The sequence below is a fragment of the Syngnathoides biaculeatus genome, chromosome 3 (assembly GCF_019802595.1).
Source record: "Syngnathoides biaculeatus isolate LvHL_M chromosome 3, ASM1980259v1, whole genome shotgun sequence".
NCBI classification, from domain to species: Eukaryota; Metazoa; Chordata; class Actinopteri; order Syngnathiformes; family Syngnathidae; genus Syngnathoides; species Syngnathoides biaculeatus.
In genome coordinates, this window is record NC_084642.1 from 35,336,520 (window position 1) to 35,362,292 (window position 25,773).

At 46.2% G+C, this 25,773-nt stretch overlaps 1 protein-coding gene, 1 long non-coding RNA gene and 1 other non-coding gene across 6 annotated transcripts in view; 2 read left to right on the top strand and 1 right to left on the bottom strand.

Annotated features, from left to right (window-relative positions):
• The window catches only part of LOC133498566 (transmembrane channel-like protein 3), a 94,476-nt gene that overhangs the window by 50,975 nt on the left and 17,728 nt on the right, over positions 1-25,773 (top strand). For all 4 annotated transcript variants that reach the window (XM_061815571.1, XM_061815573.1, XM_061815572.1 and 1 more), the window contains 3 exons: positions 577-705; positions 9,584-9,651; positions 9,903-10,031. In XM_061815571.1, coding sequence (XP_061671555.1) covers positions 577-705; positions 9,584-9,651; positions 9,903-10,031 — 326 coding nt within the window. The remainder of the gene's footprint in view (positions 1-576; positions 706-9,583; positions 9,652-9,902; positions 10,032-25,773) is intronic.
• Positions 1-25,773, bottom strand: part of LOC133498571 (uncharacterized) — a 40,144-nt gene that overhangs the window by 13,543 nt on the left and 828 nt on the right. The window lies entirely within an intron of this gene.
• Positions 11,740-11,812, top strand: trnat-ugu (transfer RNA threonine (anticodon UGU)). Its single transcript has one exon. It is a non-coding gene; the product is annotated as a tRNA-Thr (tRNA).

Sequence of the window (25,773 nt, forward strand, 5' to 3'; positions counted from 1 at the left end):
ATCATGTACTGCACGGATGATGTGGATTGACATTTATACCCCAAAACCGCTTCAAAAAAATCTTTCAGAAAGGATGTTTATGTTAAGTGGTCTAAGGTTTCCTACTGTATATATAATCGATTGATTAATGCAAGACAAACAAAAGATTTTAAAAACATTAGTAATAAATGAGACATCACAGTTTTGTGACTGGTTAGAGTGTCAACCTCACGGTTCTGAGGACCAGGTTTCAAATCCCGGCCCCGCCTGTGTGTAGTTTGCATGTTCTCTCCATCCCTGTGTGGGTTTTGTCCAGGTGCTTCGGTTTCCTCCCACATCCCAAAAACATGCATCAATTGGAAACACAGAATTGGTTTAGGTATGATTGTGAGTGTGACTGGTTATTTGTCTCTATGTGCCCTGTTATTGGGTGGCAACCTGTCCAGGGTGTACCTCACCTCCTGCCTGAAGATAGCTGGGATTGGCTTCAGTCCTCTTGTAACCTTTGTGAGGAAAATCGGCGCAGATATTGGATGGAGAATTGGAGATGAATCCATGATTATTTTTTTGCTAACATTTCTATATTTATTTTACCAGGAGATGCTGAAATTGTCCATCATCGACATGATCTTCACAGTGGCCAGCATCTTACTCATTGATTTCATCAGAGGTTTGGTTGTTCGCTACCTCAGTGACTGCTGCTGTTGGGATTTGGAGAGCAAGTTTGTAAGTTGAACACACGTCACATCATTTCTCTAATATTAATTAATTATGTCATTGTGAATGATGGGTAGTAGATATATTTTTAGTTATTGGTTGCTAAACTGGTTGGCCTGAAAGGCGAGCAAACAGTTGTTAAAACATAACATCAATTTCTAATTTTGTTTTTATTTAACAAGAATGTTGCTTTGTAATGTTTTAAAATGATGTATCTCGTGTTCATAGCACTCTTGACAAAAATGATGAAAACATGCATCCACTGCTTACAAATATCTGCCGCAGCATCGTATTTGTATATCCATCTTTCTCTGCTGAATCACCCTTTACAAGCTTATTATTATATACAGTATTTGAATTCATTATTACGCTGAGAAGTACTGTTAAAACTGGATAACTGGGAAGTATTTAAGGCCAATACACAGAACAACAGTGGGTTATTTCATTTGCCCAAATGCTGGAATGTTTTCTCTATCATAGGTTGTTTTTGTGTTAGATCAAATCTCTCGATCCTCTTCTTCTTCTTTTTTTCCTTTCTGCTTATCCTGTTAGGGGTCACCACAGCGTGTCATCTTTTTCCATCTAAGCCTATCTCTTGTATCTTCCTCTCTAACATTAACTGTCCTCATGTCTTCCCTCACAACATCCATCAACCTTTTCTTTGGTCTTCCTTTCACTATTTTGCCTGGCAGCTCCACCCTCAGCACCCTTCTACCAGTATACTCACTCTCTCGCCTCTGGACATGTCCAAACCATCAAAGTCTGCTCCCTCGAACCTTGTCTCCAAAACCCCAACTTCGGCTGTCCCTCTAATTAGCTCATTTCTAAACCTATCCAACCTGCTCACTCCAAGCAAGAGCCTCAACATCTTAATTTCTGCCACCTCGACTTCTGCTTCCTGTTGTCTCTTCAATGCCGCCGTCTCTAATCCGTACATCTTGGCTGGCCTCACCACTGTTTTATAAACTTTGCCCTTCATCCTAGCAAAGACATTTCTGTCACATAATACATCAGACACCTTCCGCCAGCTGTTCCAACCTGTTTAGACCCGTTTGTTAACTTCCTTACCATACTCACTATTGGTCTGGATTGTTGATCCCAAGTATTTGAAGTCATCCATTCTCATTATCTCTTCTCTCTGGAGCCTCACTCTTCCCCCTACACCCCTCTCATTCACGCACATATATTCTGTTTTATTTCTGCTAAGCTTCATTCCTCTCCTTTCCAGTGCATGACTCCATCAATGTAATTGTTCCTCCACCTGCTCCCTACTTTCACTGCATATCACAATATCATCTGCGAACATCATGGTCCAAGGGGAATCCAGTCTAACCTCATCTGTCAGCCTATCCATTACCACAGCGAACAGAAAGGGGCTCAGAGCTGATCCCTGATGGAATCCCACCTTCACCTTAAATTCCTCTGTTACGCCTACAGCACACCTCACTACTGTTCTGCCCCCTCATGTATGTCCTGTACTATTCTAACATATTTCTCCACCACACCAGACTTCTGCATGCAATACCACAGTTCCTCTCTTGGTACTCTGTCATAGGCTTTCTCTAGATCCACAAAGACGCCATGTAGCTCCTTTTCAGTTAGCATCCTCAAGGCAAATAATGCATCTGTGGTACTCTTTCCAGGCATGAAACCGTACTGTTGCTCGCAGATACTGACTTCTGTCCTGAGTCTACCCTCCACTACTCTTTCCCATAATTTCGTCGTGTGGCTCATCAATTTTATTCCTCTATAGTTGCCACAATTCTGCAAGTCACCTTTGCTCTCATACATGTCCTGCACTATTCTAACATATTTCTCCACCGCACCAGACTTCCGCATGCAGTCCCACAGTTCCTCTCTTGATACTCTGTCATGGGCTTTCTCTAGATTCATAAAGACAAATACACAAATAATGCATCTGTGCTACTCTTTCTAGGCATGAAACCATACTGTTGCTCGCAGATACTTACTTCTGTCCTGAGTCTTGCCTCCACTACTCTTTCCCATAACTCCATTGTATGGCTCATCAATTTTATTTGTCTATAGTTCTGCAAATGGCCTTTGTTCTTAAAAATGGGAACTAGTACACTTTTCCTCCATTCTTCAGGCATCTACTCGCCCACTAGCATTCTGCTGAATAAATTGGTCAAAAACTCCACTTGCACCTCTTCAAATTGCTTCCATACCTTCACCGGTATGTCATCAGGACCAACTGCCTTTCAATTTTTCATCCTTTGTAGTGCTTTTCGAACTCCCCTCTTGCTAATCATTTTCACTTCCTGGTCTTTCACTCTTGCCTCCTCTATTCTTCCTTCTCTCTTATTTTCTTCATTCATCAACTTCTCAAAGTATTATTTCCATCTATTTAGCACACCACTGGCACAAGTCAACACATTTCGATCTATATCCTTAATCACCCTTACTTGCTGCACATTCCTTCCCATCTCTATCCCTCTGTCTGGCCAAGCTGTAGAGATCCTTTTCTCCTTCTTTTGTGTCCAACCTTGTGTACATGTCGTCATATGCCTCTTGTTTAGCCTTCGCCACCTCTACCTTTGCTCTACGTCGCATCTCAATATATTTCTTTTGCCTCTCCTCAATCCTCTCACTGTCCCACTTCTTCTTCGCTATCTTCTTTCCTTGTATGACTTGCTGTATTTTGGGGTTCCGCCACCAGGTCTCCTTCACCCCGTTCCTTCCAGAAGACACACGAAATCCTCTCCTGCCTGTCTCTCTCATCACCTTGGCTGTAGTAGTCCAGTCTTCAGGAAGCTCCTCCTGTCCATTGAGAGCCAGTCTCACCCCTTTCCGAAAGGCCGCACTGCATTCTTCTTTTCTCAACTTCCACCACCTGGTTCTCTGCTCTACCTTTGGGTTCTTAATTTTCCTACCCACCACCTGAGTTTTCATACACACCACCATCCTGTGTTGTTGAGCTACACTCTCCCCTACCACTACTTTGCAGTCAGTAACTCTTTCAACTCTGGTTCACATCCTACCTGTGGGGCATAGTCACTAATTACGCATACCCTCAATTTCAAATTTCACCGTCATCACTTGATCTGATACTCTTTTCACCTCCAAGACATTCTTAGCCAGCTCTTCCTTTAAAATGACCCCTACTCCATTTCTCTTCCTATCTACTCCACGGTAAAATGATTTAAACCCTGCTCCTAAACTTCCAACCTTACTACCTTTCCACCTGGTCTCTGCACAATCTATCAACCTTTCTCCTCATCATCATGTCAACCATCACCTGAGCTTTTCCTGTCATAATCCCAACATTCAAAGTCCCTATATTCAGTTCTAGGCTCTGTGCCTTCCACTTCTTCTTCTACCGACTAAGCCGCTTTCCTCCTCTTCTTTTTCTCCGACCCACAGTACCTGAATTTCCACCGACACCCTGCAGATTAATGGTGCTGGGGGCGGGCGTTGTTAACCCGGGTCACCGCCGATCCAGTATGGGATTCGTTTTATCAACGCTCATATGTGTTTGGCACAGTTTTACGCTGGATGCCCTTCATGACGCAACATTCTGGATTTATCCGGGCTTGGGACCAGCCTACAGATTGCAGTGGTTTGTGCCCCCCATAGGGCTACAGATGGTCAAATAAAGACATTCAAATAAACAACACATATAAAGATAGAAGAAAAAAAGAGATAGAAAATCCATTCAAACCACAATGTCCCTGCAGTTCCATTCAGCACGAGTGAAGAAAGTTGAAGTTGATGGTTGAGTCCACTTGTCCAGCATCCTCTCAGTCCTCACGGTCCTTGTTGTAGTCTTCCTCCTTGTGGTCCAAAGTAGGCCTCGCTAGGGTTAGCTTGTCGATAGCGTTAGCTCGTCACTAGCCTTAGCTCTTCGCTGGTTATTTAATTTCACTCTCAATGGGTGGTAAGTGTCCTTATTGTAGTCTTCCTCCTTGTGATCCAATGTAGGGGTCGCTAGCGTTAGTTCGTCGCTAGTCTTAGCTTGTCATTGGTTATTTAATTTCACTCTCAATTGGTGGTAAGTGTTACCAGCATCAGAAAATGGCAAAACCACTCCCTGGTTGCAAGGTTAGAGATGAGTAGGGTGAGGATTTGGATTTTGGGGAGGTAAAAACAGCTCAGAGGATGGGCCTACTTCCACGCTTCACCAGTGACATCAAAGTCAAATCTCCAAATTCAAATTTTTTTTTTTTCCATCAACTCAAACGCTGAGTTAGGAAATGTTCATTTGAAACATTAAAATAACATTCCATTCTGGATCAGTGTTTTGTCTTTAAAATCAGTAAGTTTGATTTAAGACCAGAAGTTTCAGACCGGACCATGACCATTCCCCACACATCAGACTCCCTAGTGGTCCATTTTCACCATCAACCTCACCAATAATTTTTTTTTTTTTGCAATGGAAAGTCAGGATGGCGGACATCCTTGGCTTTATGAAAACTCAAACAAGGTAAGAGTTTAAGGTTTGGAATTTTGATACAATAAAAGGTTTATTTTACAATACTTGGACATGTACGGTTTAGAAGTTGAACAACGGACAACAAATTTAACCAACTACTAGAAATGCCTGTAGCTCATTCATAATGCAGAAAACACAAAATAATATTATAATATATATTATATTTTACAAGACTATGCCTTCATTAGTTTCTTTTCTCACAGTTCTGAGGTCCCGCCTGTGTGGAGTTTGCATGTTCTCCCCATGCCTGGGTGGGTTTCCTCCAGGCACTCCGGTTTCCTCCCACATTCCAAAAACATGCAGCATTAATTGGACACTCTAAATTGCCCCTGTGTGATTGTGAGTCTGGCTGTTTGTCTCAACATGCCCTGCGATTGGCTAGCAACCAGTTTAGGGTGTACCCCCGCCTCATGTGTTTACATGTTACATTTTTTTTTAGGTTGTATTCACATGTTGTACATATACTCTGGCACTCTATTCAACATTGAATAGGGGAATTGTGATGTTTTTTTGTTTTATGATTTAGGCCATAAATTTCACTTTAAACAATTTATTGAACAATTTTTTCCTTGAGAGATCTTTTTGACCTCATGATTTGGAATGGTACAAATTGTCAACTTTTCCACTTAATGACAATTGTGTTGCATAAGGGTTGAACAATACACAACCATCACAATAAAGCAGGGGTGGCCAGAGTTTTTACCCCAAGATCTACTTTTCAAGCAGCCACCCTCTCGCGGGCTACCGACAACGAGGGTGTGGCGGCATTATGGTCCGAAACTGTTTTAAAGCTCAAGTGTCGTCAAATGGATGATTTTTGGTATATTATTAATGAAAAACCCATAGCCAATATGGTCCCATGTGTTTTTTCACCACAAAACATGATTTTGACGTATACAGCTTTTTGTAACTCCCGCTATGAAAATCCTCTCAGGAATTTGTTGTCGAGAAGACACAGGTAGTGATGTAAAGGACAGTGGCGCCCTCGTGGACTAGTTTGTTTCCATGAGTTTTACCTCCGCGAAGGTAGCTCGTTGTTCCTTCGTGTTAGCGAAAATGCCGGCTCATTGCATTGCTGGACATTGCTTGAACACCTGGGAGAATGGAATTACCCTTCATAAGTTTGAAAGAGACCCTGTTCGTTGTGAAAAATGGATTGCATGGGTGCAAAGGACGAGAGCTTCGTGGGTTCGAAATAACAGGTAGGTGTGTATACAGCTACTAAAAAAAATAGTTTGTGGCGGACCACGTAATCGGTCTCTCTCATAACGTAGCAAAAGATCCGCGTATGAAATGTATCAATGTGTGCGTCGCCCACCCAACAATGTCTCACTCAGCCTGCAACATAGCTCGGCTCCACCCCCTCCTTATATAGCATGGCGGGCCGAAACTCAGCCACACCGGCTGAGGCGCCGCGTTCGTCGGTCACATCTTCCGCGAAGGCCTCGCGTCGGGCTTTGCGATGGGGGCGGCTCTGAAGAACCCTGCCGAGAATGCGTTACTCGCGTGCGAGCATGAAGCGCGCCGGCTCGACCTTGAAGACAAAGCGGCACCGCTCGGCTCTGTCATAAACCACACCGGCCGGCTGCGATGAGCCGCGATGGCTCATCTCCGCCGCGGAAGTGGATCGGACGGGATGGGGTTTGGCCGTGATGGCATATCATCTGAATATGGCTCGAAATAATAGTGTAATATTGCCCTGAGGGCTCGAAACAATAGTGTAATATTGCCCCGGTAACTTCACTCAGTTGTGTGGTGTTGTCCTTTTTGAAAAGAGCTTCCGTGTCAGAAGGGGCGTCGGAAAAATCCGAATATCTCTGTTGTCCGGCTTCCATAGTAGCAGGCACTGTGCGTTTTCAACAGCGGAAGTGACGATGACGTCAAGGACAGAAGATGCGACTAATATGGCGACCACCTGGATGTCGAGGGACACTCAATTGCGCAACTTTGTGCATGGATGATGCGCTCTCCGCTCACTTTTTTTTTTCGTATAGACATTGAAGTGAATACTGTTATATGTATTTTTCATTACAATATCTATTTTAGAATGTTTATAGGGATGTCACCCGCACTTTAAGGTTAATGTTATGTTGCCTCCTATATTTAAAATACAGAATTAGCTTTTTGTGCACTATATTGTCTGTGCTTTCATCCTGGATCAGGCTGTGCCAAGGTGGAATTTTAAAATTACACACCATCTCACCCTGCACTTTCTACTTTGACTTCAGACCAGACCTTTCCTACTCGAAAAGAGAAAGTCTCATCCAGTTTAACCACTTTTTCTTCGATTAATTCACATACTCCGACAGTCATTGCAAAACAACAGCATTTCTATTTGAACTATATCAAAAGTAAACATAAACAGCATGTTTAGCTCGTCTTCGCTCTATGTTGCCCAGACTGTGTTGCTAACTAAAGCAGCGGTGGTGGATGCTGTCATTATAAACGACATTGATGAACTGCAATTATTGTAATTATGTGTGCATGTCTTTAAGAGCGGGGGTGGGAGGTGCAAGGTAAACTAGGAAAAATAGTGCGGCAGAGCAGCGTTTGGAAGTAGATTAGTGCCACCAGGATTTGAATCTGAAATTTAAAGTTAATTAGGATTTGAATTTCAAATGTTACCGAAAACAGGATTTGAATTTGAAATTTAAAGTGATCACATTTTCAATAGTTCCTATAATTCACCGTCTAAAACTCACCGTCTGTGCCACCAGTCAGAACATCCAGTCAATTGCAGTTACGCTTTCTTAGTCACGTGACATCACAAACTAAGAAAGCATAACTGGATTGGCTGGGTGTTCAGTTCTGACCAGAAGTAACCCTGCCTGGTGGCACAGACGTTGAATTTTGCACAGCGAATTGTAGCCGGTTGAATTTCAGAGCGAATTGTCGCCAGTTGAATTGATAACATTGAAAAGTTATACTGACATACAACTATTGAAAATGTGATCACTTTACATTTCAAATTCAAATCCTGTTTTATGTGGCATTTCATATTCAAATCCTATTTCACTTTATAGTTCAAATTCAAATCCTGGTGGCACTAATCTACTTCCATACAGCGGTCATTGTTTGAGAAAGTTCCGTGTGCTGCCTAAAGGAAACCAGTGGCTTCTTCTTTTCATTTTTTACAGTACGTATGTGAATTGTGCCATTGGATGTAACAACCAGTCACCCCTCACTCGTTGAATCACATTCCAAAATGCCACAAATTGAATAGCTGTATGTTATTTCAATTCGCATTGGATTTTTTTTTTTTGTGCGCAACGCAGAATATCTGCAAAGAGACTGCATCAGTGGTGCACAATTACGCATGTTTAGAGGGAACATTGGCTAATGTCTTTTTTTTTTTTTTTTTTTTTTGGCACGCTGTCCCGCGATCGACCAAAACTGCATCAATCGCGATCAACGCATTGAGCAGCCCTGCAATAAAGGGTCTTTTGGAGAGAATTCTCCTGTTTTTGTTATATATAATAAATTGATCAACTTTAAATATGTTGTCAGTTTTATCTTATGTTAAAATTTCTGATAGCAAATTTACCTACCTCCATTGTAAAAGTTTTGTTGTTGTGCATGCATACATTATAGTGACCTTTATTAAGTAATGTTTTGGCTTGTGACCAAAGAAAATCTATTGTTTAAGGTGTAAGTAAAAATAGCAGTTTAGAATGAATCAGAATTTTAATTTGAGGTTGGTTTTGTAGTTCATTAGTGCTCTCAATGCCATAAGGCACATTAGGGGGTTTAAGTAATCTAGTATTTTTATGGGAGCAGGTGATTGCCCACTGCCCAACTCCAGGAACTAGTACAGTATTCCTAGGCGGTTTCACATTCAAGTATGGTAATAACCATGATCCACCCTGATTATCTTACAGCAGTGGACGGGATCGGGATGTATTTGGGGGTCGGGTCGTGTCAACTTGCGTTAAAGTAGCATAATTTACTGGAACATAATTACAGCAATTCAAAGTTTAAATATCATTTAGATGTACTTAAATGTAATCTGATGTTTTCCTTTAGCGTGATACATGTCTTAATAAATATGCCTGTTGAAACCATCCAGCATTGTAAGTTATTTGTCCCAGCATTTGGGGACAACATCAAACAAATGGGTTGAAAACCTACCAACATTGTATTTTGTTTGATACATCATTTGGGTGAAATACCGTACTCATTTGTTCAGTGAAACTCGACTAACCCATCCAGCTGAGTTAAATTAATTACTGCTATCTTGGAGTTAGAATTACCCAGCGGCTGAGTTAAAGCAAACAAACAATTGGAGTTAGTTTTGACCTATCTGTTTTCAGAGTGTCTTTAATTAATATACTGTATACATTTACCCACATTCATGTGAACACCAGTCACTTGATCAAGTTTTATGGCAGGAAAATCATATCATTTGTTTAAAACTACATGGTTCTGTGTGTATTTCAGCCTGAATATGGGGAATTCAAAATAGCGGAGAATGTCTTGCATTTGATTTATAACCAAGGAATGATCTGGTAAGTTGAAGCATTTGTAAAATTATTCATTGTCTTAATTGCAAAAAGAAGATCAGCTAACAGTCTGTCCATTGGTGTTCAGTGTCCATGACCGTGTTGCAAAAGACGTCCATTTTTCAATTCCACCTCAGTGCCCAGCTCCATCAGATTTCGTCACCTAATTTCAGAACTGTCACCTCGGAACAATGAACTTAATGGATGTCTTTTACTGTCTCCCACCAGGTGTGAAAATAACTCTTTCTTTCTTACAGGATGGGCGCTTTTTTCTCTCCTTGTCTTCCTGCCTTTAATGTGTTGAAGCTGATTGGGCTGATGTATCTCAGGAGCTGGGCGGTCCTCACATGTAATGTTCCCCATCAGCAGGTCTTCAAAGCATCAAGGTCAGGCATTTGCTTTCTTTAGTATGTTATCGATTGGTTAGCTATTTATCCATTTTTTTTTAAATACAGTCTACAGTACTCTTAAATGGAGAGGTAGTACCTAGTTCCTGGACTGAAACACAACATTAAAGGGGAGACATTATGGAATAGTGACATTTTCATTTGCTTATAAACAGTTGAGTCTCTGGAGTGGTTGCCCACCCATCTAGTGTAAATATATCATTTTGGGTGTCCTCATTATTTTTTCACATTAGTCACTTCAAAGTATTTCTTGGTCTATGCCATGGCAAAAGTATGGCATTTATTTTCCTACATAAATGAAGCATTTCTTTTACTGACATTCATGAACAACTTAAATCCATGGACAGTTTTATAGAAAGTGTATATTGATTTTTAAAGCATAACTTTCCTCTTTTATCATATGTGCATATCTGATTCAGAAGATACAAATATCATATTGCCTTTTCAGAACTATATATTTTAAACCCACCTTCAACTCACACAAACTATTTCCATCCATCCATTTTCTTCACCGCTTATCCTCACAAGGGTCGCGGGAGTACTGCAGCCTAACCCAGCTGTCAACGAGCAGGAGGCAGGTTACACCATAAACTGGTTGGCAACCAATCACAGGGCACATGGGGACAGACAACAGTCGCACTCACAATCACACCTAAGGACAATTTAGTGTTTAATTAATGCTGCATGTTTTTTGGGATGTGGGAGGAAACTGGAGTGCCCAGAGTAAACAAGCATGCAGAGAATATGCAAACTCCAAACAGGCGGGGCCGGGATTGAACCCAGTTGTGTCACTGTGCTGCCACAAACTACTTGACATAATCAAAACATTTACCATAATTTCTCATGTATAATGGACACTCATGCATAGCATGGAACCTCAGTTGACCCCAAAATTATGGAAAACCCTTCTACTTATGTATAATGCATTTTTATAATGCATGATTGTGCTTCTACTCATATGGTCAAAGCATGAAGTAGTATCTGTGTTTTCTTCCTTTTCAAAAATAATTATTCTGAAGTTAAAAACTTTATTTGCACATGTAATACTTTATATTTTTGTGCTCTTATTTTGAAATTCACAGCCCTAGTTTTAGTTACTACATGAGAAAACACACAGTTGTCCTCATATGTTTGATTACCCAGACAGAATTTGTAAGAGTGGACCCTCTCGAGAATGTTGTGGGCCTATCAGATAAACACTTGATGACACAAGGAAGCCCACTTGATCACCCACAGGGTGTGATCACTTAATTGAACATCCCACAGAGACTCATTGGAGCCTAAAATATGCAGGAATAGATAAACATTAACATCTAGTCCTACATAATACATCTGAAGAGCTAGATGAAGTACATTATTTTAATGGGATTCAAATTAAACTGTCTGTCATTTCAGAAAAGCATTATATTTAAACAAAACATAACCATGAGGAAATCAATGTTGGTTGTTGTTCAGAAGCATTTCACAAATTCTGCTATGGTGTGTGAAATTATGACCATACTGCACATACAGTATTATTCAATCATACATACCTCTGTCATATTTAAATTAACGTGTAAACTACACCTCTCTCACAAATTCTCGGTGGTGGTTGCATATTTAATGAACGCGTACAGGTTTTTGATAACCTCTAGATAGCAGCATAGCTTTATAAAAACAGGAAGGATTTTGTTTGTATAATACAGGTGGCTCCGTAGCTCAGTGGTTAGAGCACTGGTTTTGTAAACCAGGGGTTGTGGGTTCGTATCCCACTCGGGCCTCCTCTCCCTGAGAAGGGTTGTGTCAGGAAGGGCATCCAGTGTAAAAATTGTGCCAAACATATATGTGCATGCTGTGGGGACCCTGAAAGGGACAAGCCAAAAGAAACAACATTTGTTTGTATAATGTGCACCATTGACTTTTAACATTTTTTTTGGGCGGGGTGGGGAAGAAATGTGGATTATACATGAGAAATTACAGTAAGTCTCCCTATTTCCAAAATGAAAGGGAATTTGTTTACTTTCATTTAATATAGTCCCTTTTCCCACACTGACAGCACAATTGGATGGAATGCATGTGATTCTCCAAATGATCTATTGTCTTCAGCATATTTGTCTTATTTTACCATGGCAGTTATAGGCTTTGGTCTGGTTTTGTCATCTCTCGTCATTTTGCAGTTCAGTGGGGATGGTGATATATCACAATGTCTTGTGCCTCCTTATAATCATCCTTCATATACCCAAAATTACATGCCCTAGACCACTCTGATTTATGTTGCATCATTTACCTCTACAATGTTTATCTGGCTCTCTAGATGTGGTGGAAAATAGCACACTCATACAATTGCGCCACTAAAGAGTGCCAAAACATTTAAAGTCACCATTAACCTCTATTGCAAGGTTGATTTAATATACCCCTTTATCACAACCAAACAATAGTAAACAGGGAAATTATCCCATTTAAACAACAGACTTTGTTTTAATTTAGCCTGTATGAAACAGTTTCACCTGACCAATGCAAATGAACAGATAAAACACTATGACCAATAAATAAAGTGGTCTAGAATAGAATAACATTATTTTTTTAGATAAGTATTTAATTTATGAAAGAAAATGAAAACAAATACATTGCAAAAAAATTCAAGATAGAATCTCTGTCACTTTTTAAAAATCTGGCTGTAATCACCTCACCTTAAAGTTGAACTCTACTACTGTATTTACAGTAGAAAGCACAATTTCCATATTGAATACAGTACATTGTACAAATGTCCAAAAAGAAGTCCACAGGAAATGCCAATTTAAATTGGTTGTGAAGAAAACAGTCCTATGTAAATGTAAATCTTGGACAGCCTTAAATATATCTGTTTTCTGAAACATTGTTTATCCATTTGTCTCTTTAAAACAAAATTAAAGAATGAGGAGCAAATGCAGTTTTTACATATTTTTTTTATAAAGGTACTAACTCCTGAAGGAAACACCCCAAGAAATGTATTTAGCATCATCAATGTAGTGTTGTTTGATATTAAAAAATGAATGTATTTTCACCATAATCTGGGATTTGCATGACTTTAGTGTAAGGAGCGTGGAATCAATTCTTACTTAGTGATGGTGTCGATATGTGCCCTGCGACTGACTGGCGCCCAGTTCGGCGTGTACTCCGCCTGTCACAAGCAAGCAGCATGGGGTAGGACGCAAATGCAGTACTCTGAGGCATTGACATGGTTTTTAGAGGTTATTTAATTCCAGGCAGAAGTCATACACAGGTAAACAGTGCAGTAAGGGCAAAGGCACAAAATCAGGTGGCGGAACGCAAGTTCCAAAAACATGAAAACGAGGTTGGGTGAATACAAGGCAAAAAAAAGTTGAATAATCAAAACAGAACTTGGCACAGGAACGCTGGGACGTGGTAATGCGATAAATCACTCACAAAAAGCTTGTAAAATCATGCTAGACTCACACAACAAACTGCTAAAATAAGACACGACACACAAGGCTTAAATACATGACATACTGTAATTATCCTCAATGAAGCACAGGTGAGGAGCTGCTGCCAGGAGCAGCCGCGCACATGGCACATGGCATGACCACGCCTCTGACAGTACTCCCTCCATAGGTGCGTATCCCAGAGATGACAAAACAAAAAACAAAACACCAACCAAGACTTGCGGAAAGAGGCCCGGAGGAGGGTATAGACACCCACCCTGGTCAGTCCGTTGTCTTTACCAGCCACCCAAACCTAGTTGTTTGGCTGAGCAGTTCAGGAGGATGGCTAGGACGCCAAGCATCAGGGTCCTTACGGAGTCGCTCAGGCTGATGTCCGTGAGGAGGGTCCCAATGGCGAAGAAGAATCCAAAGAGGAAGAGATGACAGCTGCGGGAAAAGAGGCATGAGCAAGCTACTGGTCAAGCACTACCAAGACATGGGCGAGGAGGTGGTGGCTATTACTGGTGCTTGGGGAGCACTACCGAGGCATGGGCAAGAATCGGTGGCTGATTCTGCTAGTTGGGTACCACCGAGGCATGGGCGAGAGGCATCAGCTGTTGCAGTTGCTGGTCGAGCACTGCCGAGGCATGGGCGAGAGCTGCTGTCTGCTGCTGCTTGCTGTTGTTGTTGTTGAGCAACAAGGGAAATATGGGGTAGTTCAAGCTGCTTGTTGATGAGCAACGAGAGAAATAGCGGGTAGTTCAATTGGTTGTTGTGGGAATGAACCCGCGTTCTCTTGTTGTTGCCAAGAATTCTTCGATATCTCCAACGCCACATAGAGGCAATTCCTGAAGTTGGAAGGCTACTGTTGGTGGTTGGGCATCGCCGAGGCATGGGTGAGAGGTGATGGCTTCTGCTGGCTGGGCAATGCCAAAGCATAGGCAAGAGTTGGCGGCTGTTGCTGATCAGGCACTGCCGTGGCATGGGTGAGGAGCTGGTGGCTGCAGCTGCTGCTGGTCGAGCGCTGCCAAGGCATGGGTGAGAGGTGGTGGCTGCTGCTGGTTGGGCATTCCCAAGGTATAAGAAAGAGGCAGCGGTTGACTCTGGTCAGGCACCGCCGAGGCATGGGCGAAAGGAAGCAGCTGCTGCTGTTCGGGCACTGCCGAGGCAAGGGCAAAAGTAGCTGGCTGCTGCTGCTGATTGGGCACCACCCAGCCATGGGCAAGAGGTGGAGGCTCCTGCTAGTCGGGCACTGCCGAGGCATAGGCGAGATGTGGCGGCACCTGCTGCTTCTGGTTGGACACCGCTGATGCATGGGCGAGAGGCGACGGCTTCTGCTGGCGGCTGCTGCTGGTTGGGCACCACCGAGGCATGGGCAAGGAGGTGGTGGTTTCTGCTTCTGTTTGGGCACCACCGAGGCATGGGTGGGAGGCAGCGGCTGCTGGTTAGGCACCACAAAGGCATGGGTGAGAGGAGAAATCTGCTGCTGGTCGGGCACCGCCGATGCATGGCAAGAAGCGGTGGCTACTGCTAGTGGGGCACCGCTGGGGCATCAGAAAGCGGTGGCTGTTGCAAGCGCTGGGCGGTGATGAGAAAGCTGCACGTGTTGGACGCTGTTGGCCCAGCGCCGCTGAGACAGGAACATGAGGCGGATGCCATGGGCTGTGTGCCAGAAACAAGAGCATGTGGTCGAGACTGTGTGCCGGGCGTCACAAGTGAATCAAGACCGAGGGAGTGGCTGCTGGTCAGAAGCTGTCGAAGGAGAAGCGCGAAGCAGTGGCCATAAGTCACGCACCACTGATGGAGAGCATGGTGGCGGGCGCGGGTTGAGCGTCGCTGAAGAATGAGCGGTAGACGGCCAATGATGCTGGAGAGCATGAGCAAAGATTGGTCACCATTGACCAGGCACTGACGAAGCAGCTGCGTGAGTTGTACGTGACATAGTTATCCTCAATGAGGCACAGGTGAGGAGGTCCTGCCAAGAGCAGCCACACACACGGCAGTGGCACGACCATGCCCCTGACACTGACACTTTCGCCTGAAGTTAGCTGGGATAGGCTCTGACCCTTGTGAGGATAAGCATCTTGGAAGGTGGACAACTGGGAAAAATCTCATTTTATTTGTAATGAAGTACTTCTTTGGCTTCTCTGAGACAGATTGATTGTTATGGGTTTTTTAAGGCTTGTTTATAAGTTTTATGACAAAATATCTTGATGGGGTGGCACGGTGTCACAACTGGTTAGAGTATTGGGCTCACAGTTCTGAGGACCGGGGTTCCAATCTCATCCCCGCCTGTGTGGAGTTTGCATGTTTTTGCCATGCCTGCGAGGGTTTTCTCCAGGTACTGCAGTTTACTCCGACATCCTGAAAACATGCATTAATTGGAGACACTAAATACCCCTTATGTGTAATTGTGAGTGTCAGTTTTAAAAAGCTTGACTCTCTTTTAAAGGAAGGCGAACAGACAAGGCTTCAGGTTTTACTTGCTGCTAGGGGAGCGACAGGACTTCTCCCTGCTTCCAACCAACTCCGACTTGTGTCCCCTTGCAGCTTCTTTTTATTCAGCGAATCACATGATGAGTGTGTGTGTGAGTATGTGTGACTGATTGATCTGTTTGATTGATGACACCTGTTTCCAAGACAGTGAGTTCAAAGGTACAAGCTTGGTGGTGATGTGTAATCAAACTACAGTTTGAACAAAATGAGAACATATGGATGATTATTTAACATTTCCCTCCTGTTTATCATTTTGGAAATACGAGTGGGGACATCAGAAGCTTCCCTCTTGCTGTTGCATTTTCAGAAAGTTCATCATTTACACACGAGTGAACAAAGGGGCATCAGATGCTTTCTTTTGGCTGTAGCTGCAAATAATCACGGTCTACTTGTTGTAGAAGGGATTAGTTCATAAAAACATTTGACATTGCTCGAACCATCATAGATTTCAAACGCGCGATTATACACATCGTGAAAAGGCAGAACTTCATCATAACAAAATACCAAGGTCCGGAGGTGAACCAGGACCAATAGTAATAATTATAATAATAAGTAAACAGTGGGTGAACATCGTTGCTCATTTCTGAACCCATCAAGTGCGGGTACACAGCAGCCCAAGCAAGTCAGGTGTAGATGTTCTTGGTACTGCAGTCGGGAAACATGTAGGAGAAAGGGAACGGTTGATGTCAAGGTAAGGACACAGCCTCCACTGACAGTGGAACCCGTGACTAGAGATGTCATGAAACGGGGCTCGAGGGTGGACCCAAATGCACGACTCCAGAGACAGCAGACAGTACAGAGGAAACCTTTATTTGGTCCAAGGTCTGAGATCAGGCAGACAGTCCAAACAATCAGAAGTAATAGTACGGCAGGCTTATGAGGGTGGTCAGTGGACAGGCGTGGGTCGGTGCACGGAGAGCAGAAGTCAGGCAAACAGGAGTGCGGGAACGAGGCATCAAGGACGACGATCTAGCGGAGGACAAGTTGTCCCCCAAGTCCTATATATACACTGGGCGTCATCAACTGTAACATGGTGCAGGTGTGCTCTGACTAATTGGCTGGCCAAGCCCAGGCTGGGCCGGAAGCCAGGAGCATGACAGTACCCCCCCCCCCAACGGCCGGCTCTGGACGGCCCAGGAGCATCAGGATGAGCTGCGTGAAAGTCCCTGATGAGGGAGCGGTCCACGACGAAGCGGGAGGGGATCAAGGAGCGCTCCTCCGGGCCATATCCCTCCCAGTCCACCAGGTGGACCCCCCCTTCCTCTGCGGCGGGAAGACAGCAACCGGCGCACAGTATACACCGGCCCACCGTCCACCATGCGGGGGGGCCTTGACCGGAGGAGCCAGCGACGAAGTGCGATTCGGGCGAAGTCTGCTGACGTGGAACGTAGGCTGCACCCTCATCGACCTGGGTTAATGATCTTGGAAATCGGGAACGGGCCAACGAACCTGGGACCAAGTTTGCGGGATTCTGTCCGCAGCGGGAGATCTTTGGTGGAGAGCCACACTCGCTGTCCCACTCTGATCTCTGGTGCGGCCCTTCTCTTGCGGTCCGCTGCGGCCTTGAAGGCGCTGCTCATGCGCAGCAGTGTCCTCCGAGCTGCTTCCCAGGTCCGTTTGCAGCGTCGCACCACGGCCAGGCCGACGGGACCGCGGAGTCTGTGGCCAGTGGAGGAAACAGGGGCGGAGGATAGCCATGCACGACATGGAGTGGAGCCATACCTGTTGAGGCGGAGGGTAGAGAATTGTGGGCATACTCCACCCACTTGATGTGCTGGCTCCACATGCTCTGGTCCCTGGATGCCAGACATCGAAGACCAGTCTCCAATTCCTGATTTATCCTCTCAGTCTGGCCATTAGACTCCGGGTGATGACCCGATGTCCGACTAGCTGAAGCGCCGATGAGGTTGCAGAACTCCTTCCAGAAACGGGCGCTGAATTGCGGACCCCTGTCCGAAACGATGTCCTGGGGTAGCCCATGGTAACGGACGACCTCGTCTAACACCAGCTGGGCTGTCTGCTTGGCCGACGGGATCTTCGGTAGCGGCACGAAGTAGACCATTTTGGAGAAACGGTCCACTACAGACAGCACCACTGTGTTCCCTTGGGAAGGCGGCAGGCCGGTGACGAAGTCCAGCGCGATGTGTGACCACGGACAAAAGGGGGTGGACAGGGGTGGCAACTCACCAACAGGCCGTAGGTGGGAAGTCTTATTAGCCGCACACACCGGGCATGCGTTGACGAACTCCCTTACGTCCTTGCTGAGGTTGGGCCACCAGAACCTTTGTTCTACCACTGAACGCGTCTTTGCCATACCCGGGTGGCAGACCGTCTTGTTGGTATGGGCCCAGTTGATGACGTCTCCCCGCAGAGATGGAATGACGAAAAGGCGGCCCGACGGACAATCCGCGGGCGGCGGCGTCTCTCCCAGGGCCTCCTTCACCCGCGACTCGACCGCCCAGGTGAAGCCGGACACGAAGCACGCCGCTGGCAGGATAGTAGCGGCTTCTGAATCCGTGCGCCCTCCCTCGTGGATACGCGAGAGTGCGTCCGGCTTGCCGTTCTTGGAGCCTGGGCGGAAGGACACCGTAAAGCGGAAGCGGGTAAAAAACAGGTTCCACCTGGCCTGGCGGGCGTTCAACCTCTTCCCAGACTTCAGGTATTCAAGGTTCTTATGGTCCGTGAAGACAACGAACGGTACTTGCGAGCCCTCCAGCCAGTGCCGCCACTCCTCCAACGCGCTCTTGACCGCCAGCAGTTCCCGATCTCCCACGTCGTAGTTTCTCTCTGCCGGGGTCAGCTTCCTAGACAGGAACGCGGACAGGTGGATCCTTCCGTCCCTGGGACTCCTCTGCGACAAGACTGCTCCGATTCCTGAATTAGATGCATCCACCTCCACCACAAACTGGTTATCTGAGTCCGGAACAATGAGAACGGGCGCAGCAGTGAAACTTGCCTTTAGCCTGCTGAAGGCCTCCTGGCAGGTCCCGGACCACGCGAAGGTGGTGTGTGGCGAGGTGAGAGCATGCAGAGGAGCGGCCACGGAACTGAAGTTCCTTATGAACTTCCTATAGAAATTGGCAAAACCCAAAAACCTCTGTACGTCCCTCCTGTTGGCGGGGGTAGGCCACCGCAGCACCGCGTCGACCTTCCCGGGGTCCATACGTATCTCTCCCTCAGCCAGGACGAAGCCCAGGAAGGACACGGATGCCCGATGCAACTCACACTTGTCCATATTCACGTACAATTGGTGCTGCAGCAGACGCCAGAGCACTTCTCTGACTTCTCGAATGGTAGAGGTTAGGTCTGCCGAAAAGATGAGAATGTCATCCAGGTATACAAAGACAGATTTGTTCTGAAACTCCCGAAGCACGTCGTTAATGAAGTTTTGAAAGACGGCCGGGGCGTTTGTCAGTCCAAAAGGCATCTCAAGATACTCATAGTGCCCTGTGGGGGTGTTGAACGGCGTCTTCCACTCATCCCCTTCCCGAATCCGCACCAGATGGTAAGCGCTGCGCAAGTCGAGCTTGGTGAAGATCCGGGCTCCCTGGAGGAGTTCGAATGCTGAGATAAGCGGCAAAGGGTACCTGTTCTTGACTGTGATGTCGTTCAGTCCTCGGTAGTCGATGCAGGGTCGCAGCGTGGAGTCCTTCTTCTTGACAAAAAAAAAACCCCGCAACGGCTGGTGAAGATGAGGGGCGAATGAGTCCGGCTGCCACCGAGTCCCCGATGTAGTCCCTCATGGCTTGATGCTCTGGTCCTGTTAACGAGAACAGTTTCCCTCTGGGAGGAGAGGTGCCTGGCAGGAGTTCAATCGCGCAGTCGTATGACCGATGTGGCGGCAGAGACTTTGCCTTAGGTTCAGAGAAGACCTTCCGGAGGTCATGGTAGCAGGAAGGCACCGCGGTCAGCTCCGGGGCGGTACTAGGTTCTGTTAGCTGAACCGGTGCGACTTGAATACCCTTGTTTTCCTGGACAGCGAAACAGCGACTAAGACAGTCCTCTCCCCAAGTCTTGATCTGACCCGTGGCCCAATCTATGTGCGGGTTATGTTCTTTGAGCCACGGGCTGCCCAGGATGATGTCGCTACTACGTGCGTTGAAGACATGAAAGCTAATACGCTCCGAGTGAGCGTCCGGAAAGCTCATACGTAGCGTCTGAGTGCGATGTGTAACCCGACAAAGGAACTTGCCGTTGGCGGCATAGGCGTGACGAAGCCGTTGCGTGGGGAAAGTTGCTGCCCCCAGCTCTTTGACCACGCGGGGATTTATCAGGTTTGCGTCCGACCCGGAATCTATGAAAGCCGTCACAGTGCATGAACGGGAGTCCGTTCCCAAGGTGAGGTGAAGAAGGGACCTCCCTGACCCCGCCGCGGTATACCGCACACTCACCAGAGTAGAGATCCTGATGTCAGAGTGCTCTGGTCGAATCGGGCAGCGGGCGATCAAGTGTCCCAAACGCCCGCAGTAAAAACAGCGACCCTCCCGTCGCCGGCGCAGACGCTCCTCCACTGGCCCGTCGAGACCCTCCACCTGAATGGGTTCAGCAGTGGACGACCGGGCGGCAGCCGGACTGGACCCCTCCCTCTCTCCCTCAGTCATCACGGCTAGTTGATCCTCCATTACTAGTCGCTGGTCAACCTTGAGGGCCAACGCGATGAGTGCGTCCAGCGAGGGAGGAAGATCTACAGCGATGAGGAGACCCCGGATTTGGGGGGAAAGCCCCTGGAAAAAGGCGTCGTGCAGGGCGTCCTCGTTCCATCGAATCTCGGTGGTGCAGATTCGGAACTCAATGGCGTAGTCGGACACGCGGCGACGTCCTTGACAAATGGTCATGAGCGAGGACGCCGCCTGGCGTTCCGGAGCCGCGTACTGGAAAACCTGGGTGAGCGCGCAGACGAACCTCATCCATTAACGGCAGATCTCCGAGTTACGACTCCACTCGGCAGTGGCCCACGCCTCCGCCCTCCCCGTCATGTGGGAGATGACGAAGGCGATACGGGAGCGGTCCGTGGGAAAAGCGGCCGCTTGCAGTTCAAAATGGAGATCGCATTGAACGAGGAAAGGCTTGACGTTCCCCGAGTCGCCTGAGAATCGTTCCGGTCGGGAGAGCGGGGTAACGCTGCTAAAGGGGAGCTCCGTGGAGAACGGTGCGGGCGGAAACGGTGGTACCGGTGGACTGGCCACCATTGGCGTGGCAACCACGCTAGCCTGGGAGGTTAGCCACGGCTCCAGCCGGGTGCAGATCTCATGGAGCCTCTTGTTTGTTACCTGGAGAGCAGCCTCTTGCTCGACCAGGCGTTTGCCCTGATCTTGCAGCGCACGGCGGATGGCTTCGGAGTTGGCTGGGTCCATGTTTTGGCTAGATCGTTCTGTCACGAAACGGGGCTCGAGGGTGGACCAAAATGCACGATTCCAGAGACAGCAGACAGTACAGAGGAAACCTTTATTCGGTCCAAGGTCTGAGATCAGGCAGACAGTCCAAACAATCAGAAGTAATAGTACGGCAGGCTTGCGAGGGTGGTCAGTGGAGAGGCGTGGGTCGGTGCACGGAGAGCAGAAGTCAGGCAAACAGGAGTGCGGAAACGAGGCATCAAGGACGACGATCTAGCGGAGGACAAGTCGTCCCCCAAGTCCTATATATACACTGGGCGTCATCAACTGTAACACGGTGCAGGTGTGCTCTGACTAATTGGCTGGCCAAGCCCAGGCTGGGCAGGAAGCCAGGAGCATGACAAGAGATGTAACTCTCGCTGGTAATTGGGACAGTCATATAGTCTTTGGCGCCCCATGGCATATAAGGGCAAACACAGAAGAGATTCTTCAGCTCTGCTGGTGACAGTGCAGAGTCCTTGTCCATTTAAAGTTAGGCCATTGTCCTACACTCCATCGCTTGTATTTTTCCAAACAACAGTCTTTACATCTTCATCACCATGCAAGTCAGGTTGCACACCCTCTCCAGGTCTTGGCAGAGGTGCGTGAATAGTTGCAGTCATCTCAGCAACACTTCATGTTCACATCTGGCCAGGGTGTTCTCCTCGTCCTTCTTAGGCATGAGCAGCAGCTGGTTGAAGTTAGCTTTGTGCTTCAGCTTCTAGTACTGGTACAGGAAGTCAACTGTCTTGGGTGTCATCTTGAGGTGACGGCCCACTTCCTTGGCGTCCACAAACTGAAGACCTCCTCCATCTCTTGCAATTTCATCTTGCAGACATTGACACGCTTTTCCTGCGGGTCACATTTACAAACAAGACACAAGGACGACTGCAACGACGAGGGGGACGACGAGGCTAAAGGGATGAGGCCGAGGGCGGCCATGTCCTCTTTATTGTCCCCTCCAACCTTTCCTCTCAAATTGCCCTTCTTGCTCCCAACTTTCCTCATTTTCAACTTTAATGGTGGAGTCCCGCTCCACAAAGTAACTGCCTTTAAAGCCCGAGTGCTTAGGGCAGTAGTACTTGAACTTGACTTTGTCGTTCTGAGTGATGATGGTCATCTCCAGGCCGGAGTGGAGGCTGTTGCTGGGAATGTGCGACATGTTGGTGACGTGCTCCAAGTTCCCATTGCTCATCTTTGGGATCCACAAGGCACAGCTGACATGGAGCCACTTGGTTCCACTGCGGGTGGGCTTCATAGCATCGCCCGTTTTCGGGCACAACTGGGACTTTGGCAGGATACCTGGTGTTGCAGAACACCATCTCGTTGTCGTCCTCTCCGTTGGGGAACTGGCACGTCGCACACCACATTCTCGTTGTACTTGATGCCAAGGCCCTACTGTGTCTCGGTTGTGTGTGTCATGTTATTATGACAACGGTGCTCAACACTCTATGGCGAATTCATCCAGTGGCAGAAGGGAAAACCTTGCAAACTCCTTGTTGATGATCTGCAGCCAGGTGACGTCTTCCTCGTTGAGGTCGTAGTGACACATGCCCTCCGCGAAAGTCCTGATGTCCACATAACTGAGGACCAGGGTGGCAGATGTGTGGATCAGCTTCTTGGGCCTGATGAACATGACATCCTTGCTTTTGTCAGTTAGCACCCGGGCCACGGGCTCCGGGATGGACTGCGGGCTAACGGGCACATGGATACCCTTTTTCTCGGTTCTGTTTCTATGGATCGGCCAGGACGTAGTAATCCTCTGCGTTGAGCTGGTACGAGTCATGCACCTTCATGGTGGTGATCAGGTCTGTCCTGAAGACCTCAGATGGTTTCTCTCTGCATTCTCTCCTGGCATGAAGTCTGGGACCACCAAGTGGAATTGCTGGCATTGTCGGACTCGTCGCTGCTGCAGACTTCTTTTCATGGCAGGACATCTGAGAAGTTCTAGCTTCACCACACTTGTTGATCTGTCATTGGTTGTCCATGGAGGGACACCATCTTCACATAAGAGCACCAGGCGTTGGCGTCCATTGGAGAGGTGGGATTGTCCTTGCTCCATGATGATTCATGTCCATAGATGCAGTGACAAACACGTACAGTCCCAGACTGGGCAGTGCAGAGGAGCCAAGCTCCGATCAGCACGAAGGCCAGCAGTCCCAATAGTGACTCTCCTTTACCTAACATGTTCAAGCGCAGATCAGATGAATTCTTCACCGGTTTGAGACCAGGGCAGCCTATTGCTACCCCACCCTTTGTAGCCGGACTTCCACCGCTACTCGTCGTTGAATGAAAAGGGAGCCACAGGCTTGGAATGGGACAAGTGTATCCTTGTGGGACGTTCTGCTATCTTTATCACCATGGGAGTGGACCACCCCAGCGAGGTGAGGACCAACACTTCCTCTTGATAATCTTTCTCAGGCCACTCTATCATGGGCAGTCTAGTCTAATCTAATCTAATCTAATCTAATCTAATCTAATCTAATCTAATCTAATCTAATCTAATCTACTAGATACTATTTCAAATGGGAACAATCCTTTATCTGTTGGGGTTATTTTCATTTACAGTTTTACTAAATGTAGTTTTCCTTAATCAATATTTCAGTGTCCCATTGCTTCGTTCCACTAATTCTGCACAATGATTTTTTTTTTTAGTTTTAGTTAGTTCCAGATTTGCAGATACTTGACTGATTTTATTTTCATTAACAAAATGTGGCACATTGTTGCCATACAATTTTTCTGGGATGCCATGAGAAGGATTAATATATTTACACAAGAACTTTCCCACAGTAATAGCATCAGCACTTGTACATGGAAAAATCTCCACCCATTTAGATAAGGGCCAGATCAATACTAAACAACATTTGTAATGCTGTTTAACTCAATAAAATTAATGTGTAAAAACTGGAAAGGCTGACTACCTTGGGGAAACTGCCCTCTCTTAGGTCTGCAGTTCCCTTGAGTATTGTGTTTGCAGCAATTAAGACATGCTCTACAACAATTTTTTGAGTAAGAATTGAATCCAAAGGTGTGAAAATGTCTGTATAATATCTAGCATTACCATCCCTCCTGTTGAGACATGACAAGGCCCGTGACTCAAAATTGCCAGTGTTTTAAACAGAATTTTTTTTTTTTGGGAATACAGGTTTTCCCCTGATTATGCATATCAGTGGTCTCAAAAGTCCATTCACCTCAGGGCCGCTGGAGGCACATTCTGGCTGAGGCTGGGACGCAGCCTCAGCGCATATGCACACAATTTGTCATAACATGTCATTATCCAAGCCGCTTATCCTCACAAGAGTTGCAGGAAAGCTGGAGCCTATCCCAGCTAACTTCGGGCGAAACGTGGACTGAGCGGGAATCGGTCCCACACTGCCCACACCAAAAGCAGACATGTGTACCACTACACCCTCAGTGATTCTAGTTGCACACAATTTAAAAGTCTTTTTTTTAAAAGCACAAAATAAGATAAGCAAGAAAGCTTGTGTAAACAGGTTGTGCGCAAAACTCTCCATGGCAAAATCACTAACTTTTCACTCAATGAAAAATGTTTCTCAGCTTGCATCAGGACTTGTCACTGTCACACCCCGAAAGCCACAACCCCACCGAGATTGGTAGGTTCACCAGCTCTGCACACAACACCGTAAAGTCCCATTCATATAAAACTTCAGGGCCACACCATCATTTGACTTTCATAGTAAGTAAGGTGGGGGCCACAAAGCATCATCTTGGGAGCCACAAATGGCCCTCAGACCACTAGTTTGAGACCCTTAATGTACATTATCTTCTCATTCAGTTTTTTCTGTAAGCCATCACTGGGTTTCACTTTGAGGAGCATGTTTTGCACATCTTAGAACTGTTAAATCAATAGGAGGGTTAGGGGTTTGTGAGTGTGTCAATATGTGTGTGCCATATTTTCCTGTTGCTGCCTCCTTGGCCCTTTTATCAGCAAATGTATTTCCCAGGGAGACAGCATTTTTTTTCTTTTTCATTTTTTTTTCAAGATTTTCTTACAGCTCTCTTTCTGCCTCACTTTCTTTAGCATGTTTTAAACTGTTTTAGCTGCTTTTAATATAGCCACTGCTTGCATTACTTCAGCTGACTCTCCTGCCTTTCTCTTTCTTGCCTATGCTAACCAACCTTGCACAATCCCAAGATGTAAGTCTTAATCTTGGCTTTTCCTTACTTCCCTGTAACACTTGCCATCAATCTTTCTACCAACCTGCCATGCTAATGCTAATTAAGCCGTGCTATTTTTCTCTTTTTTCCCCCCCATTTCTTTAAGAAACATCATGCTGCGCCGGTAAACATTATTTCATAAAGTTTACATCCCCTCTAGGGCAGACTTACTATTCCCGCTCACCATTTTGCTTTTCTACGTTTGTCCCTTCGAGACTACTTGTCCTTTTTAGGACCTAACTCCTTATCCACTACCTTGTGTACTTCACCGGG